General features: G+C 35.8%; 1 protein-coding gene across 2 annotated transcripts in view; it reads right to left on the bottom strand.

Annotated features, from left to right (window-relative positions):
• Positions 1 to 24,311, bottom strand: part of LOC140452005 (rho GTPase-activating protein conundrum-like) — a 74,989-nt gene that overhangs the window by 35,507 nt on the left and 15,171 nt on the right. For both annotated transcript variants that reach the window (XM_072546012.1, XM_072546011.1), the window contains exon 2: positions 3,345 to 3,497. In XM_072546012.1, coding sequence (XP_072402113.1) covers positions 3,345 to 3,441 — 97 coding nt within the window. In that variant the 5' untranslated portion in view covers positions 3,442 to 3,497. The remainder of the gene's footprint in view (positions 1 to 3,344; positions 3,498 to 24,311) is intronic.

Raw genomic sequence — 24,311 nt, 5'->3', positions numbered from 1 at the left:
TAAGGTCACATGTTCCTTGTTGGCTCGCATTCGATAAATGGTATCACGAATTTCAAATTTTTTTCCATCTGGAATATCTTTCGTTTTCAATGATAAGCGAGTTTTTCGGTGATCTTCTTTCGGCCGTTCATTATTGCGATTTTGTAATAGTCCTCTTAGTTTGGTTTCACTAATTCCTAGAACATCACATACGCGTCGTTGAACAGACATTACCGATTTTAAAGGACCGCCATTTTCTTGTTCATCCGTAAAATACTTATGTACACTACAAATTAGACTATCTACATCTAACACACGTCTAGCCATTTTTAAATATTTCCACCAAACATACAATGTCAACACTGGCAAAGAATCAATTCAACTGCAATATTGTAACAAATTTATACCTACCCTAATGTTATTTTAATGTATTTTAAAATATGACCATTTGCAGTTTTTTCCTAATTTTCTGGGAAGTCGTTTACTGCAACTGGTTATCAATGAGTCATTAGCATAATTTTGTTAATCCGAAACCCGCGTAAATATAGCGAACCGACTATATAAATGGTTATTACGTTGCTTTGAAAATGCCGAAAATTAGTACTGCTTTGACTTCAATAAAACCTTACAAATCTATCTATCGTTATGTAAAAAGCATATTGTTTAGTTTGTAGCAAAACTGTAATTAAAATATATTCGGTGAATTTAAATTATATTAAATTTGTTATGAGCGTTATTTTATATTCTCTTTGTCTCTACATGTTAAATATGAGTACTTCTCACCTGAGCATTTAATTAAAATAGTTTTCGGATTTATAAAGCTTAAAACAAACATTCATCTTGCATTGTAACTAATGTAGAAAAGATAACATGTTAGTTACCATTTTAAATAAAGTTTTAAAATATTTTCAGTCATAATTTACAATATTGCTGTGTTCAAAATGTACTGGTAATAATATCAAAACAATACACAATTAATATTTCATTTACTGTACCAGGAAAGTATTCAACTGTACAGTGGCAAAAAAAAAACAATGAGTATTAGTTTGCTTTTCCATACTTATATAGTTTTTTATTCGCCGTAAAATGTACAGAACTGCAGTTGCAATGTAAACAAACGATATTTAAGATAAGCTGTTACTAACATTTAAATGTTTAAATAGATTTAGATATGTTCCATAAAATTGTTGAACACATAGTTGCAGAAAGAAAACAGCCAGAAATAGTAGCATTAAATGATTAAATTAAGATCTAAGATACAAATATTTCAAATTACGAGAAAAACAATATATGTACTAGCTTTATAATCATCTTTTTCCTTGAGTTTATTTCATACCCCTCCCTAAACGAGGTGACCAAGTCGCCTGGTTTCAACCACGTAACGAAGATGATAATCTCCCGAGGGGGATTACAACTACTGGAGGGTTTTTGTAACCCCCCCCCCCAATGCCTGGTTTAGTGTTGACGATTCCGGACCACGGAAGTGTAGTAGGTTTTCGAAACGGACCCTAAGGGAATATAATTGGTGACCCCTGCTCTAGAGGTATTTAACAGATCGCAATCGATTCTTTGAGGCTTCAACTGTCAGTTATATTAGAAAAATTTCAAGATTTTATTAAAATTGATATCAAAAAAACCTATTTTTTTATAATAATTTAACATAAAAAATAATGGCAGTCAATTCTAAAGCCAATCGGAAGCTTTTGAGTTTCTCCGGCTCGGTACATTCTTTTGATAGGTACATTTATCGACTGTGTATCATTGCACTGTGTGGATGCTCCAACTAGCCGCGTTTACACGATGACAATTGGCGAGACAACTGTCATTGGACAATTGTCATCACTTGGTTGCGGATTGTCGGAGGCCAGTCCAGTTGAACGAGAAGATGTTTATACTGGGCCAACTATTGCCAAGGCAGTAGACAGTTAAAACATGGCAGACTGCTCGTCATCTGTTGTGTCCGGTGAGAGAACTGGCAAAAAACAAGACAGCACTACTGGCCTACACCGTTCACACGGTGCCAATTGTCGCGACAATTGAGATTTCGAGTGGTGTTGAGGTTTCAGTCTACTCCCGGAGACAACTGAATTTTGGGCCAATTGTGAGGGCAGTTGGCAAGGCAATTGGCCTGAAGTGTTTAGACGAAGACAATAATTTCATGCCAGTCAGTTGTCTTCTGACAATCGTCTCGCCAATTGTCATCGTGTAAACGCGAAGTTTGTAATTTGTAACACCGTTTCAGTGGATCGTGTGCAGCTAGAGAAGTAATAGAATTTTGTGACTTGTTTTATAATAAAACTTTATTTTTCAGATATTATGAAGTCCATATTTTTTTGACAAAGATAATAAAATAAAATTGGCTAAGCATATTGCTCCTAACAATAACAATATTATTCGGCTTAATTTTATTATGTTTTTTGCCATCTCTTATATTTTTTTATGATAATAGTGAAATAACGTTTTATTGTTGTTTAAGATAGTTCTTGAAGACTGATATGCTATGCTCTAATTTTAAATTAATTGTAATTTATTTACTAAAAATTAAATAAATCAAACAAAAATTGTGGACTATTTTTTGTGCTACGTAAATAAACATTTTAAATAAACAAAATATGTCAATAATAATAAATGTTAAAAAAACTAGAAACAATAGATTATTTTCTTTAAATTTAAACAAAATGCATCCAGAGGACTATTTTTATGACCGGTGTAGTAGACCGTGTACGACTACTGATACACAAAATTAAACTGCATCTACTAAAAGGTTAATGAACCCTCAAAATATTCCAAATATTTTTTTTGCTATAACAGAAAATAATGGACATTTTTTGAATATGAAAAACGATTTTATCTATGAGCAATAGTTGAAAGGTTATTCAGAAAAGTTATTTTTATAACTTGAAATTGACGTAATTTTACAAAAGCAATTTTCGTTAATAAAAATGATTTTTTTACTTAAAAAAATATACATAAAAAGATTATGAGAAATTTTAAGCAAATTACTTATTTTATTTTGTTTTGACGATACGATTTCTAACCTGAAGATCATTTTCAAAACAATCTCTTACAATTTAATCACATTTAAAAAATAATTGTTAAACATCGCAAGAAAAAATTTCAGAACCCTTTAAAGCCTTATGTTTTTGGATACGAAGTACCAAAATTCGTATCAAGCACCAATTTTTAATATGTATTCGACTTGGTAGTTAGTGTCAATAAACAAAATCTTTATCCATCAACATAACCTTACTTTTGACTTTTTATTTTATCGAAACAGATAGGCAAGAGATTTTGTTTGTAGTATAAAAATATAGAACCTATATATAAAACATTTTTTTATGATGACAAAGTTAAAAATAACTCACCGTTTGGTATGTGTATTTCTTCTTCGATGTGGTTTATATCATGCTGAGTATCCTTGACTTCCTCTAGATAATATTTCAGAGCATCTTCCGATTCCATTGCTAGCACTAAATTTCTTTCAGGAAATCCATTGTTGTATTAAAATGATCGACAATCTAGAAAAATGATAAACTTATTAATATCTCAGGTAGAAATACCGAATCTGATTTGACAATTAATCTCAAAAGTAAACAAGCGGTCTAAAAGATTTGTTTTATCTTAGCTTATCGCTTAAAAATATTAATTACAACTTGCATATCATATTTGTTTAATGCAAAAATATCAGTATATCTCTTTAACGTACACCGTTGGTGAGTTAGTGTACAAATAAAAATAATTCGAAGTCATTTCAGCACAAAATAGTAAAATTATTGTCAGATTTATAGTACGGCAAAATGATCTGTTAACCGCGTAAACATGTTGGACATAATATACTGCTTTACAAAATAATGAAACTCGAGAAAAAAACCGTGATAGAAAATCTGTGCTAACAGAGAAAGAAGGTTGGATTTTGTTGGAGAAGGCCATGTTGGAGTATGCTCCAACTGAAGTTTTTTTAAGTTATGTTTCATTTTGCCGATAAGCGGATTGCGGTTTCATTTTATGTCGGATCCTGGATACGCTCTAATACATTTGATTGAGTTTTTAACCCTTTAACTCTCTCTGGTAGCTATATATACCACAAGCTATTATACCAGTTTTCATAAAACTGGTATGATAAGCTACCAGCGTGCGTTTCTGCAACAGTCTATGTAAAAAATCGTTCAATTTAATTTTTGTTTTTTTTACGTGTGCCATTTGGAATAAAATATTTAAACAAAAATTGAAGCTAAGTGTCAAGTGTACTTTTTGCATTATTTTTAACTAGCAGATAATTCTTTAAAAGCACTGGAATAGTTATTGCAGGAATAAATATGTTTTATAATAATTCTAAGCCCAAAATTCATTGTTTTTATTTACCCCGGCGTACAAACAATTTTTATTTCTTAGTTTTGAAACTTATGACAGTTATTAAACAATATTGTGGCAACAAATTTCTATAAAAATCTTGTTTGGCATTAGCGCTAGGAAAATATTTTTAAACATTTTTAGGAATGTACCAAATTAAAGGTTATTTTTTCATATACTAATGTTGTGAATTTATTAAAAGGTTCAATATTTATAACACTTACGGATTTAATTTATTTTTTTTTATTTATATTAACTTATCTGACAATAATTTATATATATATCTGTACGTAACAATTAAATTCGCGAGCGCGTCTTCAGAATTAACTGTCCTCTTCAATCAAAGTTCGGTTATTTTATATGACATCCTGATATTCGAGAACAGCGTCGTCTCGCATCGAAAGATCTAGAAGCTCAGACCGGCTCATTCACCATAATTTGGTTCTAGACCTCCGCTGAAATTTCTACAACAAAACAGAATTAGTCATCATATAGTTATTTTTAGGCCAGGATATTTATCGTAACATTGCCCCCCTCTTAAAAGATGGTTCCTCCTGGAACCTTGTCGGGACTGGAACCGGAACTGTATGCTGGTATCGGCAACTGGACCCTCTTTTACAACTTCCAGTTGTATAAAAATGACAAGGGACGGTTTTCTCTCCGCACCAGTAACTATGCGGATTGCAACAGACTAACACCTGGACTTCGGTGTCTTTAAAGATCTCCTCCACCATATTTCGGATAACCCTCCAATCTAATTGGCGGCACTCCAACTTTGGCATGGCTAACTTTTGCACGTCGGACTCTAGTACGTGCTCTCTCAATTGAAGTAAGGCTTCCCATACATCTCGGTAGGTAGGTTGGTCACGGGCAGTGTCTTTTGTTACCAGGTAGAAAAGGTAACGCGATACATCTTGGAGTTTCAAGGTTTTACCGGGAGCTGGCACCTGGCATTGAAGTTCTGCAACTCGACCTAACTTCCTTCGAAAGACGGATGCCAACCCTGGTGCGTCTTTGATACTGGCCGGGATGGTAAGGGCCAGCGAGTAGTCAGCGGGGAGCGCGAGTAGATCTTGCTTTTCTTCAGTGGTAACACCATGTCTCGCTTTACCGGTACCTCCATAGGCACCCATGAATTCCTCAAACGTGAGGTCAGACACATCGTGGACTTGGTTTACTTCCACTTCTTCATCTACGTCGTGGTCACCTTCGAAAGACGCCAACCGGTTATGGTGTACTATCATCGGCTTTCCCCTCGGAATCTTGCTTATTCGGTAGATGACATCGTTGATCTTCTCCATAATTAGGTATGGGCCTTCCCAAAACTGCTGCAATTTGGGAGAACAACCTTTTCGCTTCTTGGGATTATAGAGCCAGACCTTGTCGTTTTTCTTAAAGCAACCCTTTTCGGCTTGTGTATCGTACCGTTTCTTCATTCGGTCGCTAGCGATCTGAAGGTGGGAACGGACCAACTCATGTACATCGTCCATTCTTCTTCGTAATTCGGTCACATAATCTTCACCTGCTACATCTTCTCCAGGTCGACACCCAAATTCTAGATCACAAGGTAGTCGCATTTCGCGTCCGAATAGGACTCTGGCTGGTGTCTGGCCTGTTGATTCGTTAACAGCAGATCTGTAGGCCATTGTGAAGAACGGAAGGTATTGGTCCCAGTCTCGCTGATGATCGGACACCATCTTTGTCAAATACTTGCCAACTGTTCTATTCATCCGTTCTACCATACCATCCGATTGCGGGTGATACGCGGTAGTTCTTGTTTTCTTCATGCCTAGTCTATCACATATTCCTTGGAATAGATCGCTTTCGAAGTTCCTGCCTTGGTCACTATGGATCTCCAAAGGCACTCCAAATCGGCTGATATATTCTTGGATCAACTTATCTGCAACGGTGGCGGCCTTCTGGTCTGGAAGTGCGTAAATCTCGACCCACTTAGTGAAGTAATCCATTACTACCAGCATGTACTTGCCTCCATTTTCACTTTCTGGAAATGGCCCAGCGATGTCCAAAGCTATTCTTTCAAACGGGCTTCCTACATTATATTGTCTCATAGGAGCTCTCCTTTTTCGGTAAGGCCCGTTACTCGTGGCACAAATAGTACATTTCTTACACCAGTCTTTTACATCGTCGGAACTGTTCATCCAATAAAACCGTTCCCGAATTCGCTGAAGGGTTTTCTTTACACCAAAATGCCCTCCTGATGGACTGTCGTGTAACTGACGAAGTACTTCGGCTATTCTGCTCTTTGGGATCACCAACTGTCTTCTCTTCTCTGAACCGTCATCATTTTCCAGGACTCGTTTGAGCAAGCCATCTTCGATGATAAATGAGTCCCACTGGGCCCAATACGTCTTAACTACTGAGCATAGGTTTGATATTTCCTGCCAAGGTGGTCGACGGTTTTCCTCTTTCCATTTTCGGATTTTCTGTATAACTGGATCTCTCTCCTGTTCTTCCCTTATCTTAGTAGGCGTCCAGTCGTCGTTGACAATCGTCGTTCTTAGAACTGCTGCTTCCTTGGATTCCGTTTTGTTGCAGTGGGAACACTCTGCTGGGCATGGCCTTCTGGAAAGAGAATCAGCGTTTCTGTGGCTAACTCCGGCCCGGTGCTCAATCTTAAAATCGTATTCTTGGAGTCGTTCGATCCACCTGGCTATCTGACCCTCTGGATTCTTAAACTGCATCAACCATTTAAGGGCGGCATGGTCGGTTCGGATTAGAAACTTCCTACCATAAAGGTATTGATAGAAGTGCTCTACTGATTTTACTACTGCTAGAAGTTCTCTTCTCGTGACACAATAATTCCGCTCAGGTTTTGAAAGAACTTTACTAAAATATCCGAGGACTCGTTCCTGTCCTCCTTGAATCTGAGACAGCACTCCTCCAATTCCCACATTACTTGCATCTGTATCTAAGATGAACTCTCCTTCTGGCAGTGGATACCCTAAAATTGGTGCTGTTATTAAATGCTTTTTCAAGGTCTCAAAGGCATTTTGGCAGTCTGTATCCCAGCGGTAATCCCTTGCTTCCTCCGTAAGTCACGTTAATGGCTTAGCGATATCTGCAAACTTCTTAATAAACCTCCGGTAGTAAGTACATAGTCCAAGAAAACTTCTCACTTGATGTTTGTCAGTTGGTTTTGGCCATTCCTTAATGGAATCGATTTTTCCCTTATCCACGGCCACTCCTTCTTTACTGACTATATGACCCAGATAATTGACTCTACCTTGAAATAGCTGGCACTTCTTGGGGTTTAACATCAATTGGGCAGCTTTAAGTCGATTAAAAACGTTTTCTAAATTCCTCAAATGATCTTCGAATGTCTCCCCCAAGACGATTATGTCATCTAAATAAACCAGGCATGTTTTCCAAGATAACCCTCTCAACACATTTTCCATAAGCCTCTCAAATGTCGCAGGAGCATTACAGAGTCCAAATGGCATAACGTTGAATTGCCACAATCCAGATCCTGTGGTGAAGGCTGTCTTTTCTTTATCTACTGGGTCCATTTCTACCTGCCAGTATCCAGACTTCAAATCCAAAGTAGAAAACAATTTACTTCCAGCCAATGTGTCCAATGTGTCATCGATCCGAGGCAGAGGATAACTATCTTTCTTGGTAACGTTGTTCAGCAAACGGTAATACACACAGAACCTCGTCGTTCCGTCTTTCTTCTTAACCAGGACCACCAGAGAGACCCATGGGCTCGTAGAAGGTTCTATCACCCCGTCTTTCTTCATTTCCTGAACAATCGTTTCAGCTTCCTCTCTTTTCGCCTGTGGTAATCGTCGAGCTGTTTGACGAATTGGCTTAGCATTACCAGTATCAATTTTATGCTTAACAACGGTAGTTCTTCCCGTCTTTCCTCCTTTCAGTACGAAAATATCACGGTACTGTCGAAGAAATTCCCTTAATTTCCTTTTTTCCATCTGATTTAGAGACTGTCCTGCAACTGCAACCATTTGGTCGAATTTGTCGTTGGAATTATCAGATGTTGTCGCCTGACGGATTATGGATGTCACAGGTACACAAGTTCCTACTTTTGTCTCTTTCTTTATGGTCACTGGGTAGTCATTGACATTGATAAGCCTCACAGGAATTTCCTTAGAGAAAGTCACCAATTCCTTTCCAATTATGATTCCACGGCCAACCTCATCGTCGTGGTTCCAAGGCTCCATCATAACAGGTCTCCCTTCGTCCACAATTCCCTGTAGCCGCGCTACTTTGATCGTTTCGCTTCTCGCAGGCACGACTTATCTTCTTTAATGGCTGCTTGCACAGTGTTGTCATTATGTGGATGGAGAAATACTTCCTCGTTGCCAACTTTGATTACCTTATTCTTAAAATCCAATTGGAATCCATGCATATTCATTACGTCCATTCCTAATATAACATCCTCTTCGATGTCAGCAACTATAACAGTATGGACAAACTTTTCTGCTCCAATTCCCAATTGTACCTGGATTTCACCTGTAGCGGTCCGAAGTCGCAACCTCGTTGGTAATAGTTTCTTTCGGCTGTTTATAACTGTCGGGCGTATAATGGTTCTGGTTGCTCCGGTATCCACCAACAACGTATGCTTTTTACCATTTATGTCTCCATCTACATATACACTATCTTCACGACATTTCAAAGAAGCTATTAGTATAAGAGGGTATTTGGAAAAGTTCCGGGTCGAAGCTGCTCCCCTAAAGCCGACTCGTTCTGGTTTTCCTGATGGTGAGTTTCTTGATTTTATGGTCTTCGTTTTCTTGCATGTAATACTTTTCATCATATTAACGAGCTGGTCAAGTTTATCTTCATCTCCTTCCTCTTTTACAGTCCTAACTTTACTGTACCCGCCAGAGGCCTGCGTAGCTGACTCGTATTCGAGGGCGGCGGATAAGACATCAACCAGCGTCTTGTGACGAGCTAATCGTAGTGTTCTCTGCATTTCATGATCACGAAGACCATCAATAAACGTTTGAACGGCCAATTTTTCCATCATGTCTTCGGGAGCTGTTGGATAAGCATATCTTACTAATCTGGCAATATCTACCTCATATTCTTGAATAGCCTCATCTTTCTTCTGTCTACGATTTTTAAGCTGCGACTGATATACATGCTCCAAATGTTCGTGGCCATATCGCATATTTAACCTCTTCTTCAGTTGTTCGAAATCATCGGTCTCCTCTACGGCTATGGTCTGAAGCACATCTAAGGCATCTCCTCGAAGAGCGATAGTCAGGTTTACCGCCTTTTCTTTTTCAGACGATCCATTTGCTCTTGCGGCTGATTCGAACTGTTTCATGTAGTTGTTCCATGACGATTTTCCATCGAAAGTTGGGACTTTCACATGGACAGAACCTCCACTTCCTTCAAATTTCGGCCGTGTTTCCAACTTACATTTCGTCTCTTCTTCTTTTGTCTCCACTGTAATTGGATTGTTTCCTCTCTCTGCTGTACCTGTTTCCTCAATCTTCCTTTCCATCTCTTTCCATATCTTTTCTTCGAAGGCCAACATATCGGCAGCAACTTGGTTTTTTAGCGAAGACACTCTATCGTCAAGAGCAGATATTTCAGAAGTGACTTTAGAGATGTTAGCAGAAACTTTGCTTTCCAGAGAAGAAATCTCGTTAGAAACTTTGCTTTCTAAAGAAGCGATGTCGCCGGATACTTTGTTCTCCAATGATGCGATGTCGCCGGAAACTTTGGCTACATCAGAAGACACTTTCGAAATATCGTCAGAAACTTTGTTCTCTAATGATGCGATGTCGCTGGAAACTTTGGCTACATCAGAAGAAACTTTCGAAATCGACGAGAGGACAGCATCTTCAAATATATAAGTCTCTGGATCTAGTCCTTCTTCTAGCAAAGCGTTCTTTAGTCATTGGACTAACTCAGCCTTTTTTCCGGTAGAAGCTAATTCTCTGTCTTCAAGATGTCTTCTTAAATTAGTCACTGTCAGCTCATAAATCGTAGCCATTTTCACAATTTATTTTATATCCACTTGTAATTTATTTTCGCCATTTATCTAAGTATTCCACTGTTCTGACACCATTTGTTGTGAATTTATTAAAAGGTTCAATATTTATAACACTTACGGATTTACTTTATTTTTTTTATTTATATTAACTTATCTGACAATAATTTATATATATCCGTACGTAACAATTAAATTCGCGAGCGCGTCTTCAGAATTAACTGTCCTCTTCAATCAAAGTTCGGTTATTTTATACGACATCCTGATATTCGAGAACAGCGTCGTCTCGCATCGAAAGATCTAGAAGCTCAGACCGGCTCATTCACCATAATTTGGTTCTAGACCTCCGCCGAAATTTCTACAACAAAACAGAATTAGTCATCATATAGTTATTTTTAGGCCAGGATATTTATCGTAACACTAAACTAAAAAAATCTCGAGATCGTAGTTTACGCACAATACTAAAATTTTTACGGATACATTAAAGCAAAATTTAGTATTTATTTGCTAGACAATAGTTTAAATTATGTATTAGGCCTATTTGTCGTTATAATTGGTCCAGCACATTATTTATGTTTTTTTAGATGTCTCAAAACTGACCGCTTAAAGAAGCTGAACTCCAATATATAGCGAACCATTTAAGTGATGAAGAGTATTGTCTTTCGGACTTTCGGAATGAGGATGCGGACGACAATATCAGAGAACTACCGAGAAAAGCTCAATTTCCAGAGCTCCGTCAAGGAAAAATATATGCCTAAAATCAGATAAAAATTATGTACACGTTTAATGTTTTCTTTAAGAATGCTCCGATTGAGGTACGTTCTAAAATTTCCAGTCATCAAAATAGTATCTACTTTAAGGAAACCGCCTTATAATGAAAATGAAAATTTTTTTACAATTATGTCCTTACAATCTTTAAAATCGTGTGGGAATAACTACTCCATCGCTGGGAAATCAAGATGTGTGGGTAAACATATTTTTACTACCTTTTAGACGCAGCAATAGTATGGTACGAGGGTGGATCTAGCCTTTGGTAGAAAAAACAAGTTTTTTGGAATTAAATCGATTTATTTCTCAACATAGTCCCCTTTTAGCTCGATACACTTAGTAAGACGATGTTCCAATTTTTTATCCCATCCGAATAGTAACTTTTGCTCGAGCTCTTCACAATAGGCCGAAGTTTCAGCGACGACTTCATCATTTGTTGCGAAACGGCGTCCTCCGATCCAATTTTTTAGGTTGGAAACAGGAAAAAATCGCTGGCGGCAAGATCTAGGGAATACGGTGGGTGTTCAATCAATTCATAGCCCAATTCGTGTAATTTTTCCATGAAGACGGCCGATCGATGAGCCGGTGCATTGTCTTGGTGAAAGATTACTTTTTTGCGTTCCAAAACGGGGCGTTTTCGACGCAATTCGGCATCGAATCGATCCAATAATCTGCGTAGTACTCACCATTGATTGTTTTTCCTTTTTCCAAGTAGTCGATGTGAATGATGCCCTTCGCATCGCAGAAAACAGTCGCCATCACTTTGTCGGCCGAATGTGCACACTTTGCCTTCTTCGGTGGCCCTTCGCCGCGTTTGCGCCACTGTTTCGACTGTTCTTTGGTTTCCGGTGTGTAATAATGCACCCACGTTTCATCAACGGTGATAAATCGGCGAAAAAATCTATCGGATCGCGCCGTATCATCACCAAAAGGGTCTCTGAAGTGGTCACACGTTTTTGCATTTAATCGATTGTCAGCAAACGCGGCACCCATCGCGCGGATAGCTTTTTCATGTCCAAATGATGGTGAATGATGTTGTGTACGCGTTTGTAGGAAATGTTTAGGACCTCTATTAACTCGCGGAGCTTAATTCGACGATCTGCCATAATCATGTCATGGACTTTGTTGATCATTTTCGGCGTGGTGACTTCATTTGGCCTCCCAGGACACTCATCAAAAACACTCGTACGACCACGAACAAATCCCACTTTCCAAAATTTTACTTTTGCTAACGAAGGTGCAACCTCACCATAAACTTCGTCCAGGTCGGCTTTGATTTGCACATTCGTTTTACCCTTTTTGTGGAGGAACTTAATTACCGAACGATACTCGACTTTTTCCATTTCTCCGAAAACACAAAATTTGCTTGCTTTTGACGGCTGTAAAAACCAAACTAATTGTTTTTAAAACTTAAAATTTTGACAGACGTCTTGTCATGAATGGCAAATGTCAACACTGAAACCAATTCGGTATCAAGTAGCGCCATCTATCAAAGGCTAGTTTAATATCAATCTATCCTCGTATTTTTCTTAATTCGTGTGCAAGTGCAACATTTCGAATAAAAAAATTAACTTCCTAGACGTTGATGAGTTTAACAACTTTTTAATCGTTAAATGATTTAATTTATTGAATATTTTTATTGAATTAATGAATATTTTTGATATTGTCCCCAATCTCACGCTATTTGTGTAACAATAAAGCAACAATTTAACGAAAATATCTTTACAAACTCTCATTTTAAAGGCCTTAGGGCATTTAAAATTCAAAATTTTAATATTTAAAATTAAATAGCGATCAAAAACAGTTGATATCTTTATCAAAGAGTGTCTTGGGAAAATCGTTATTGTCCCAGTCCCAGTTATACTTGCAGATATCGATCTATAAAGTCATTAGAATAGATGTATTGAACGAGTTTATAATTGTATCCAAAAATAAAACACTTTTTTTAAAACAAATTTGACAATTTATTTACCAAACCTCGTAGTTATCGAACAATATAAAAATTAGCAACGATTAATGCAGTTAAATCACGAAAATTTAATCTGTTTTCAAGGTCAGCGGTCGTTCAAAGCCAAAGTCAGTTTCTTGAACTAAAAATATGAGGTAACCACAATATTAGACAAGCATTCTTAGAACAAAAAAGAAATCCATTTTTATTAAAATAATATTATATTATTGGATGTGAATAAACTTTATAGGGTTAAACAATTGATTGGAACAAGACGGTAACAGTATTGGGTAGAGATTATTGAATACGAGTACGTCTTAATTTTTTAAATACTACAAATTATAATTCATTCCATTACGTTACTTCTATTTCTTTTTTAAAATGATTAGTTTGGTATGTGTTGCCTATTCTGACATAAAACGTCATTCCATCTTTTCGATGGGCATTCTACACCAGTTTATTAATTTCACAATATAGAAGTTTAATTTAAATACACACACATTAATAAACCAAGAGCCGTAGCTATGTTGGTTTTATGAGTACTACATTACAATGTTTGAAACAACAAAGAAACCAAATAGACTATATACTTGCTAACAAAAGATATCGAAATAGTTTCAACAGTGTTAAAACCTACCCAGGCGCAGATATTCAATATGACCACAATCCTTTAGTGGACGTGTATAGAACCAAGTTAACGAAAACACGCGGAAAAGCTGTAAAAACATGATATGAGAAAACTGAAATGAAGTGAAGTAAAAGAAATAGTCAGTAAAACAATAAATAGAAAATTCAAAGAAACCGATAATACACCGGAAAGCACAGAAGAGAAGATAGAATCCCTTAATAAAACGATAGACGACATTAAAGACAATTTTAGAAAGAATAAGATATAGATGACGACAGAGATTCTGCAGCTGATGGAAGAAAGAAGGAAAAACAATAACAATAACTCTATGTATAAAACATTACAACGAGATATACAGAGAAAGATCAGAGAAACCAAACAGAAAGAACTGGAGAAAAAATGCCAAGAAATCGAAATTCTACAAATTAACTATGTGACGATTTCAACGTGCATAAAAAGGTAAGAGAAATTACAGGAAAATGTAAAAACAGAAGAGTAAGTAAACTTGTTAATGACAACGGAGAGGTAATCGTGTACAAAGAGAGTATTGATAATACCTGGAAAAATTACATACGAAATTTGATAATACCTGGAGTATTGATAGTACCTGGAAAAATTACATACGAAATTTATTTTTTGATGAGAGGGAAAACCATGTCCCGGCTATATTTGTTACGGCTATATTTGCAGGTACTTGAGAAAGCTAACATTTATCAATATTAATAGGAAAACTTACATAGTATCTTCTTATTGTGCCTTCTTCTAACGAAGGTTGGCGATCACTTTTTTAAACGCTTCCCTATCTTTTGCAACGTGAAATATCTGTTTAAGACTGAGGTTAGTCAAATCTCTGATATTCCTAAGCCAAGATTTCTTCTTTCTTCTCTCTACTCTTCCTTGCATGATGACGTGTATTTATCGTTTCTAAGTATGTGGCCCAGATACAATGTTTTTCTTATTTTAATTACGTTCATAATCTTTCTGCCATGTCCAATTCGACTTAACACTTCTTCGTTTGAGACTTTTGCAGTTCAAGGAATTTTTAGAATACGAATATATAGCCACATTTCGAATGCCTCTAATTTTTTACGTATTGGGGTTTCAGCAGATACAGTAGTTGCGACCATACATACTCTGATACTGATAACCATACTCAATTTTTTATTTGTAAACATTGACTTGTATTTTATAAATCCTTTTCGAGATATTTCAATTCTGAACTATATCTCCTCATCTTGATTTAACTATGAGTTTATAATTGCTTTAAGGTATTTGGTCGACCCTCTCTATAAAGGTTTACCCTCTAATGCCAGATGTATATTGTCAACAGGGGCTTTAGAGACACCATGTAATATTTTTTATCTATATTCATTATTAGTCCCATCTTTTTGCTTTTCTGTTAATGATTTCTATAAGAATTTGTAAAGCAACAAACGGTAATAACTGCATCAAGCTATAGCGATGTATTACCGCTAACCAATACCAAAAGATTTTCATGAAAACATAAGCAAAAAATTACCGTACCAATGGCTCATTTTTTGGTCAACATAATAAAAATATGGGTAACATGGACTTGTTTACACAAGCAAAATATATTTTACACAGAACTAGGATCCGTACAAAAGAATGGTGGTGACCATTGTTTACCCAGTGTTTGGATATTGCAGTCATAAAATCATGGAGACTGTACCAAGGGGCGCATCCTATAAAGATATTTCACTAAGACGAAAAATATTCGTTTGTTATTTATCAGGTGTGAAATTAAACCATAAAAAACCGGGTCCTCAAAAATCAAAAGTTATCGGGAGAGAGGAAAATGTGGAAGTACGGTATGATCGTACAGATCATCTTGTAAAACCAATATACAGGGTGGCGCACCGAAAACGAAACAGATGCATTTACTGGCAGATGATTCCTTTTAAAAAAAAAACGCTTGGACTCATCGATTTTGTTATCGAGGGGGAAACAAAATTGGCATAAAATCACATTAACATTTGCAGCCCCCTAAGCGGGGGTGGCACCATCCCTAAAATCTTAAATGGAAAGGGGGGTCGAATGATCCATCATTTAAAAGGTCTTTCAACTCCCTTTACAATGATGTAAAATTCATGTACATCAATTCAGTAGTTTTGGAGATTTATTGATTTAAAGTTTAAATACATCATCGTAAGAGGAGATCAATACATAGCAGCAAAGTTGTTAAAAAATAAAGAATGAACTGACCTGTCAACCGAGTAAATGTTGAAAATGACCACCATTACTTTCCATGCAATAATAAAGATTTTGCTGAAAACGTTGCCGGACATTTTGCAATATTTGAGGAGTAATTTGATGGCACTCATTCACAATTCTTTGTCGTAAATCTTCTAAGGATGTTGGCTGAGTAGCATAGATTTTGCTTTTTAAGTAACCCCACAAAAAGAAATCCAAAGGTGATAAATCTGGCGATCTTGGGGGCCATTCAACGGCACCTCTTCTACCAATCCATTGAACTGGAAAGGTCTGATCTAAATAATGCCGAACTCTTAATGCGTAATGTGGTGGGGCACCATCCTGTTGGAACATCAACATATTCTCAACGTATCGACCATCATTCTGATTTTCAATTATATCTGTTAGCGCAGGATCTATGGCATTTTGCAGTAATTCCAAATACATTTCACCAGTCAAATTTCCAGGTAAGAAAAAAGGACCAACCAAATGATCGCCAAAAATGCCAGCCCAAACATTTAATTTTTGTGGCTGCTGTGTGTGTACCTCATGGTAAATTCTGGGATTAGAGTCCGACCAATATCGACAATTATGACGATTTACTTCGCCATTTAAAAAAAAGGAACATTCGTCGGAAAAGCAAATGTTAAATAAAAATTGTTCATCGTTTGTAATTCGTTCACTTATAACTTCACAAAATTCTAATCGCTTATCCAAATCGTCTTCATTAAGTTCTTGTACAAGGTGAATTTTATACGGATGAAAATTATGGGCCTTTAGAATCCGTTGGATAGTACGTCGACTAACACCACACGAAGTTTGCAATTTGCGGGTACTTAATGTAGGATCTACAATAACTTGCCCTAAAACCCCCACTTCTGTTGCTTCGTTCCTTATAGGATTTTCAATATTACGTTTTTTATTGGCGACTGATCCAGTTTCCCGAAATTTAGCTACAAGTTCTAGAACATATTTTCGGTGCACATTATTGTTCTCATGTCGCTCATTAAAAATTTGTGCTGTTCTATTAGCGCACTGATTATTTCCGAAAAATATTTCACTAATTTCAAACCTTTCTGCCGTGGAATATACCATGGTTAATTTATGTATAAAGCAATAAATGATATTTTAACAACAAAGATTGGTCAAATCAATCGCAAACTAATGTACTATTTCCTATTTAAAATAAGTACGTGGCATTCTCTACTTATCTTTCTTCAAGAAACAACTTTTTTTGTCACAAAGGACACTTCAATTGCTATTTTTATTATTAATAAACCATGGGCGTAGTAAATAAAAGCATTTACTTATTAAGAAAATGCTTTTACTCAAATTTCTTCTGAAAGAAGTACAAACTAATTTGATGTACCTATTAAAGTCTACTTTAAACTTTAAATCAATAAATCTCCAAAACTACTGAATTGAATACATGAATTTTACATCATTATAAAGGGAGTTGAAAGACCTTTCAAATAATGGATCATTCGACACCCCTTTTCATTTAAGATTTTAGGGATGATGACACCCCCGCTTAAGGGACTGCAAATGTTAAAGTGATTTTATGCCAATTTTGTGTCCCCCTCGAAAACAAAATCGACGGGTCCGAGCGTTTTTTCAAAAAAGGAATCATCTGCCAGTAAATGCCTCTGTTTCGTTTTCGGTGCGCCACACTGTATGTTTACTTTAATTATATACCCCATAAATATTTGTTTTGTGTTTTTTTTCATATATATAAAATTAAATAAAACCAAAACATAACTTTAATTTTGTTTTTAGTAATAAGTTAAATTATTATTTTTGTGTATTTCTTAATACAGTTCATGGGTTAACTACCAAAGAAAAAGAACAAAACTTGATCAATGGTCATCTTTTAAACTTTTTCATGCCGAGAAAAGTCTGCGATCTTTCGGATGAAGGAATTACTTCTGAATATGTGACTAAAACCTTCGATGCCCAGCGCTGGCCCCATGGCTTTTACTTCTCATTAAATTATGAGATTATAATATTAGTATACAAAAATTACCAGCAAATGTATATGACTCTCAAGGTGTGTCTCGAATACTTTCTCACCTGACCCAAAATTCGTAGAAAATAGTCGGTAAACTATCATAATAATGCAAAACCTAATAACTTAAAATAATATTATCATTTGAGATGAACAAATCGAGATAAAATGACATCCTAATTACTTATCGGAATATTGATTAATATTAAACAGCGGTTTGATGTAACACTAGCATGAAAACATTTACGTCATTTTAAAAAACCTCTGTCTTATCGCAGTACCAACTTCGATCGGATCAGTTAGTTCTTTTTATATTTTTGCTTTTATATGTTTTATATCATTTTCATTATATTTAACGATATGTTTCTTGAGTACGATAAGTAAACGACTTTTCTAGGCTTGAGATTTCATGTTTACTGTATTCTAATAGAGAAGTGATTGAATGTGGGATTGGTCTATTCCAAGGCGGAGTACCCGGGATTGGAAAGGGCTGTGTTTTAGTAAGGTCGATGGTTTTTCTTAGAGTTAATTTCTGGATGTCTATTATTGATTGGATCCTTTGCGGGGTCTCCGGAGGCGATGTTGAAGTAATTAAATGGTAGACTGGATTGGATGGGTTTGCGGATACGCAGCAAAGTAAGATTGAAGAAGATACTCTCGTCGAATCCAGAGAGGTGGTTCATTAGCCTCGCAGTAAAGGCTGTCTATGGGACTAGATTTGAAAGGGCCTAAACAAAGACGAATAGAAGTGTTATGCACAGAGTTCAGTAGCTTTAAGTCAGATTTTGATGCAGACATGTATATGAAGCTGCCGTAGTCCAGTTTTGAGCAGATTAAAGCTCTATATATATTAAGTAAGATAGTTCTGTCAAACGTTAAACCAAGTATTTTGTGATGAGTAATTAGTTGCACTGGAGTTCCATTAAGGGTGATAATTGGACTTTGGCTGCAGGGTCTTCTGCTAAACCGTATTAATTTCAATTTAGTCGTTGAAAGAGCTAATCCTGTTTTTTTGGACCATTCGCTAAGTTTATTTACAGCGGTCTGGAGCACGTTGCATGTGGCAATTGTACTCTTTCCTTGACAATATAAAATAAGGTCAATTTTATGATTTTTCAGGACAAATGATATATTTAATAATTAAGACCAGTTCATACATGGATTTTATTTCATTTATTGATGCAGTTCAATGCCAACGATGCTTTTTATTGTTTTACCCTTTTCCAAAACACAAAAATTATTGTAGCTTCATACTTAAACTATAACACCCATTGTTTCTCGGAAGCTACAGTACTCATCGTTTTTTTCCATAAGATGGTGAATTAATAAAAGGCTCAGAACTACAGTAATAGATCAACAATGAAAGACGCATGTATATACTTATTTTAAAACTAGTTGAGTTCCATTTTTTGGGAATTTAAGAGAGTGAGATCGGTAGCACACGGTGTGACGGGTACTTATAATTAGCAAAAATTTAGCAAAGATATGGACTATATCTCGTAGCTGTCATATTGAAATGCGTGAGTCAGACTGTGGGGAAGGAGCAAATGCCCATCTGGAAATAATGCCGAACTAGGAGCGATGAGTGTCTTCTACGCGCTACTTGGAATGAGACATGGAACCTCCTTGCTGATGAATAGAGTGTGGATGTGTATGAATGGAGAATGAATGAATAAAGGTAGTGATTCGGAAGTGATACCGGCCTTACAGCGGCCATTCCGCTTCCGGATCGCTGGATGACAGAGGAGGGTCTGGTTTAGCAGGTAGGCGTTCAGCGTAGACTCGGCGACGAGAGGGCATTTTAAAGTATCTCGGGAACTATCGCCGGGAGTACGAAGAACGAATCCTGCACTAAAGTTAGTCAGGCGGCGTCCTGGACTGAGATGTCTTTTGAAGATTGCAGACACCCCCTCTATAAAGACGAAAAAAAAAATCTGGTCTATGCAAAGAATATAGAAAAACGCTACCCAAGTTACAAGCGAGGATCAAAAATGATATATTATTTTGTACAAACTGTATCAGCACTATTTCGTCAGGGATAAGATTTGCAGTGAAGGATGATGGGAACAAGTTAGTTGAACATTATTCAAGAAAATTTAATTAGCAACATAATATGACGCTAAGATAGGGACAGTAATCATTATTTTTGGGAAACAACTGCAGCAATAGTGTTTCTTGGCATAAAAGTTCAGCAATAAATTGAAATTAATTCATGGCAGTTCATTTTTCTGGTTTCAACGTTTTTGGCCGATGATGGTGTAGTTTTTGGAATTGGTCAATGTACCAATCAACAGCAATTAGTTAGCGATAAAATATATCGCCAAGATAGGCCCTGTAACCCTTTTCATTGCCGAGATATAGCTATGGCTATTCTAGATTTACCGATAAGTTAGCATAGCCATTGTTTTTCGGAAACGGTTAATGCAAATAATCAAATGCAAATAAATGTATAACCAAAGTTTTTTTTATTGGTTATGTCATTTCAAAACTGACATACTGGACCTTGATCTTGTAGGCAAACAGCGTATAATGGCTACAAAATTTGAGGATGGTGTTTTTAACCTAGGAATATCAAATGCTGACTGTTTTTGTGTATTTTTTTCCTTTACTGGCCTAATACATTTTCGCGTACCAATTTAACAAATTATTTGAAAATGTACTGTCAAGCACTCCTTGTGTCCGTATATTTTTTGGTAACATAGCTGACACATCCGTATTTTTTTATAATTCTCCAGCGTTAAAGCAAGTGACCAACGAGTTGAACAACCATCACAAACACGAAGGCATTTTCAGTCTAGAGCGATACAAACTGTATTAATATAAATTCGAGATAGCATCCTGGAATGTTTTGAAAATTTTGAGTCCGGAAATCCTAAAATATATAACACGGAGACCACAGTTCAAGCCGCCGGTTTCGTTAAATGGTTCAATGATTCTATATTCTAGTAATTATTAACCAATTTATGTAACATTATTTAACAAACTGCAGCAAATTGAAACGGACTCTGTGAAACGTAATGTTCGGTGTAATGGAAGTTAACCCTATATTGCATGAATTTTATGCGAACTAAAAATCTTTTTTTCATTGTATATGGCTTTAATTATGAACATAAATGTTCCCTAATTTAATTTTTGAGTCGGCCCCTCTTTTTTTGGAAAATACGGAATGTGTACTGTAAGCAAAAATATGCAATTAAACTACATTTAGTGAAATAAAAATTTATTATGTGAAAACTTTATTCGGTATGAAAATTCTTAAAACAATAAGAAGTTGTAGTAAAACAAAGAAATATTTTACACTTTTGGCATTGAACTTTGGGAGTTCCTTTACAATTAGGATATTTGCATCTTCCTTTCTTTTCAAAATATATAGGCCAATGACCCATTCCATCTTTTCTAACCTCTGCGCAGGGAATGGGTGCTGTTGCATGGTATTTCCTTTTCTTTTCCTCATATGCTGTGGATACATTTGAACTAGATGGACACCCTCTTTTAGAACCATTTACTTTATTTTTCATACACAGAGTGTGTGCAATTTCTGCTTTGAATTCCAATAGGGGTGATTGTTCCTTTTTTGGTATTTTTAAAGCAGTGCAGTCTCTTCTATACAGGGTGTTTCAAAAAAAGGTAACCCCGTCTATAGGGTAGGTAAAAAACTGAAAAATAATTGGGGTTTGCATAGTAAAAAATTTTTGTAACGCCATCCGTTTTCAAGATACAGGGCGTTGAAGAAAAAAAATTTACGCATTTTTTACGATTTTGCCGAAACTACTGGCAACATTGTAATGAAATTTTATACGAATATGTTTTGGAAGCTGATACATCCCATGAATTTGTTTTTATATCTGATTCTCATAGAAGGCGCTACTTAGTTACACGGATCGTACTAAGTATTAGTCAATATAACTTTTTTAAGAGTATAATTATTAATCAAAATTTCAAGTAAACTTGAAATCTAACATCATTCAATATTACACGAAAAAGGTACTCTTGGTAAAACTCGATACTGTGTACCGTTTTCGGAATATTTTGATTTGAAAATTATGAAGTAATAATTGATGCTGGTAGTAATGATAAAGTTCTAATAGGTATACCTCTATTTTCTCCAAGTGTGCCATGGAAATCTGACATTTATTGATTGTTATGACGATAAATCAACAATAATTAGAGTTTTGAAACCTTGTTATTTGTAAAATCAAATAAAAATGTACTCAAATGTTGAATACACTGACATGTTATTAACCTTAGGCGAATGTTTAGGATGTTCTAGTGCAGCTGTGATACGTTATGCAGAAAAGTTTCCTAGAAGAAACTTACCAAGTAAAAAAACATTTAGAGCCGTTGAACGACGTAGTCGAGAAACTGGGAATGTGAGACCAAATAAAATAAATTCTGGTAGACCAAGAACAACAAGAACAATTAATAAAGAAAATAATATTTTAAATTTACTTGATCAAGATCCAACAGTTAGCGTAAGGAATATAGCAAGACAAACAAATACTTCTTCTTGGAGTACTTGGCGGATACTGAAAGAACAGCAATTACATCCTTATCATTACAGACAAGTCCAAGAGCTCTTGCCAGATGATCTACCGGTTAGAGTGGATTTTTGTGAAACATTGCAACAAAGGACAGCCCACAATCCAAATTTTTTAAAATGCATTCTTTTTACGGACGAGGCCACCTTTACGCGACAAGGTATGTTTAACTCCCATAATGCACACTACTGGTGTGATGAGAATCAACGAGTCAAAAGGGTATCACATTACCAACACTCATTTAAAGTTAATGTTTGGGCAGCAACTTTAGGTAACAATTTAATAGGTTATCAATCATATTCTACCTGGAAATTTAAATGGTGATATGTATCTTGATTTTTTAAACAATTCCTTATTCGAGATATTAGAAGATTTAACGCTAAACGAGCGAAGATCTTTATTTTTCATGCACGATGGAGCTCCACCACACTTTGATAGAAGGTGTCGTAATTGGTTGAGTAAACATTTTCCGAATCGATGGATTGGTAGAGGTGCAGAAGCTCCGATTCATTGGCCTCCTCGGTCATGCGATTTTAACCCTTTGGACTACGCAGTTTGGTCGTATATTAAGGAAAAAGTCTATGCTACAGAGGTAAAAATCGTAAAAAATGCGTAAAATTTTTTTTCTTCAACGCCCTGTATCTTGAAAACGGATGGCGTTACAAAAATTTTTTACTAAGCAAACCCCAATTATTTTTCTGTTTTTTACCTACCCTAGAGACGGGGTTACCTTTTTTTGAAACACCCTGTATAGAAGAGACTGCACTGCTTTAAAAATACCAAAAAAGGAACAATCACCCCTATTGGAATTCAAAGCAGAAATTGCACACACTCTCTGAGTGAAGTACTGAAGGTTCCAAGCAGCTAATATAATATTGTGTTTATGTAAATTATTTATTAATCTAGATAAAATTATAGTATTTCTGGGGTACTGAAAGGTTAAGCCATGAACAAAACAACATTATTGGAGAAAAACAGTGTTCTAAAAAAATATTTTGCTTTTACTATATAAGTATATGTTTTTTATTATGCTGGTAATATATTTCTAAAACAATGCGTATTTGTATATTTTTAATATTAATAGACTAGTCGCTCCATATACATACTTCTTAATGAATATCTACATACATATTTTACCAATTTTAAATGCATAATGATCCAAACTCCTAGATATAAAATTTCAAAAACAAATTATTCAGCGTCTACTAATACAGTGATTTACAATTAGCTGTGCAAATCTAAGCTTAGAAAAACATAATTTTAAAGTGACCTAAATGTTTCGTCCGACAGTGTATGTGGAGTGGAATGTTCTATACCGTATATTCTTATGAGTTTGATTAGGTTCGCGTTTTATGTTTGATTACACTTTTCCATTTACGGAACAAGAACAAATTAGGCAAGCATAATAATATAAGCTTAACAAAAACGATCCTATATTCGCATTCACCATGCATATAAGGTTAAGTAGGTATTCGAAATAAAATTCAAACCATTTTTTTAAATCGGAAAAAAGTGGTAGTCCCTGGGGAGCAGATCTGGACTATATATACGGAGGGTGCGGAAGCATTTCAAAGCTCAATTTGTACATTTTTGCCATCGTTTTCATCGACTTAATAACAACAATAACACATAACAATATTTTTTTTTTAAAATGAGGTCTTTTCTTTGCGATTACAGTCATCAAACGCTCAAATAAATCTTTGTAGTAGTCACTGTTGATTTTTTCTTCACATATCAAAGAGTCAACGAAAATAATTCTCTGCGGGTTTCAAAGTACAGAGGCCATACACTCAAATGAGTGCCTGTTTGATTCCGAAGTGAAGTGAGTGAGTTCAAAAACTCTTATTCCGATTAACAGCGCTAAGATTCATCAATTCGTTGTTGTTTTTGCTCTGGTGTGAGAA

The sequence above is a fragment of the Diabrotica undecimpunctata genome, chromosome 10, assembly GCF_040954645.1.
Source record: "Diabrotica undecimpunctata isolate CICGRU chromosome 10, icDiaUnde3, whole genome shotgun sequence".
Classification (NCBI taxonomy): Eukaryota; Metazoa; Arthropoda; class Insecta; order Coleoptera; family Chrysomelidae; genus Diabrotica; species Diabrotica undecimpunctata.
This window is presented reverse-complemented; position numbering and strand designations above follow the sequence as displayed.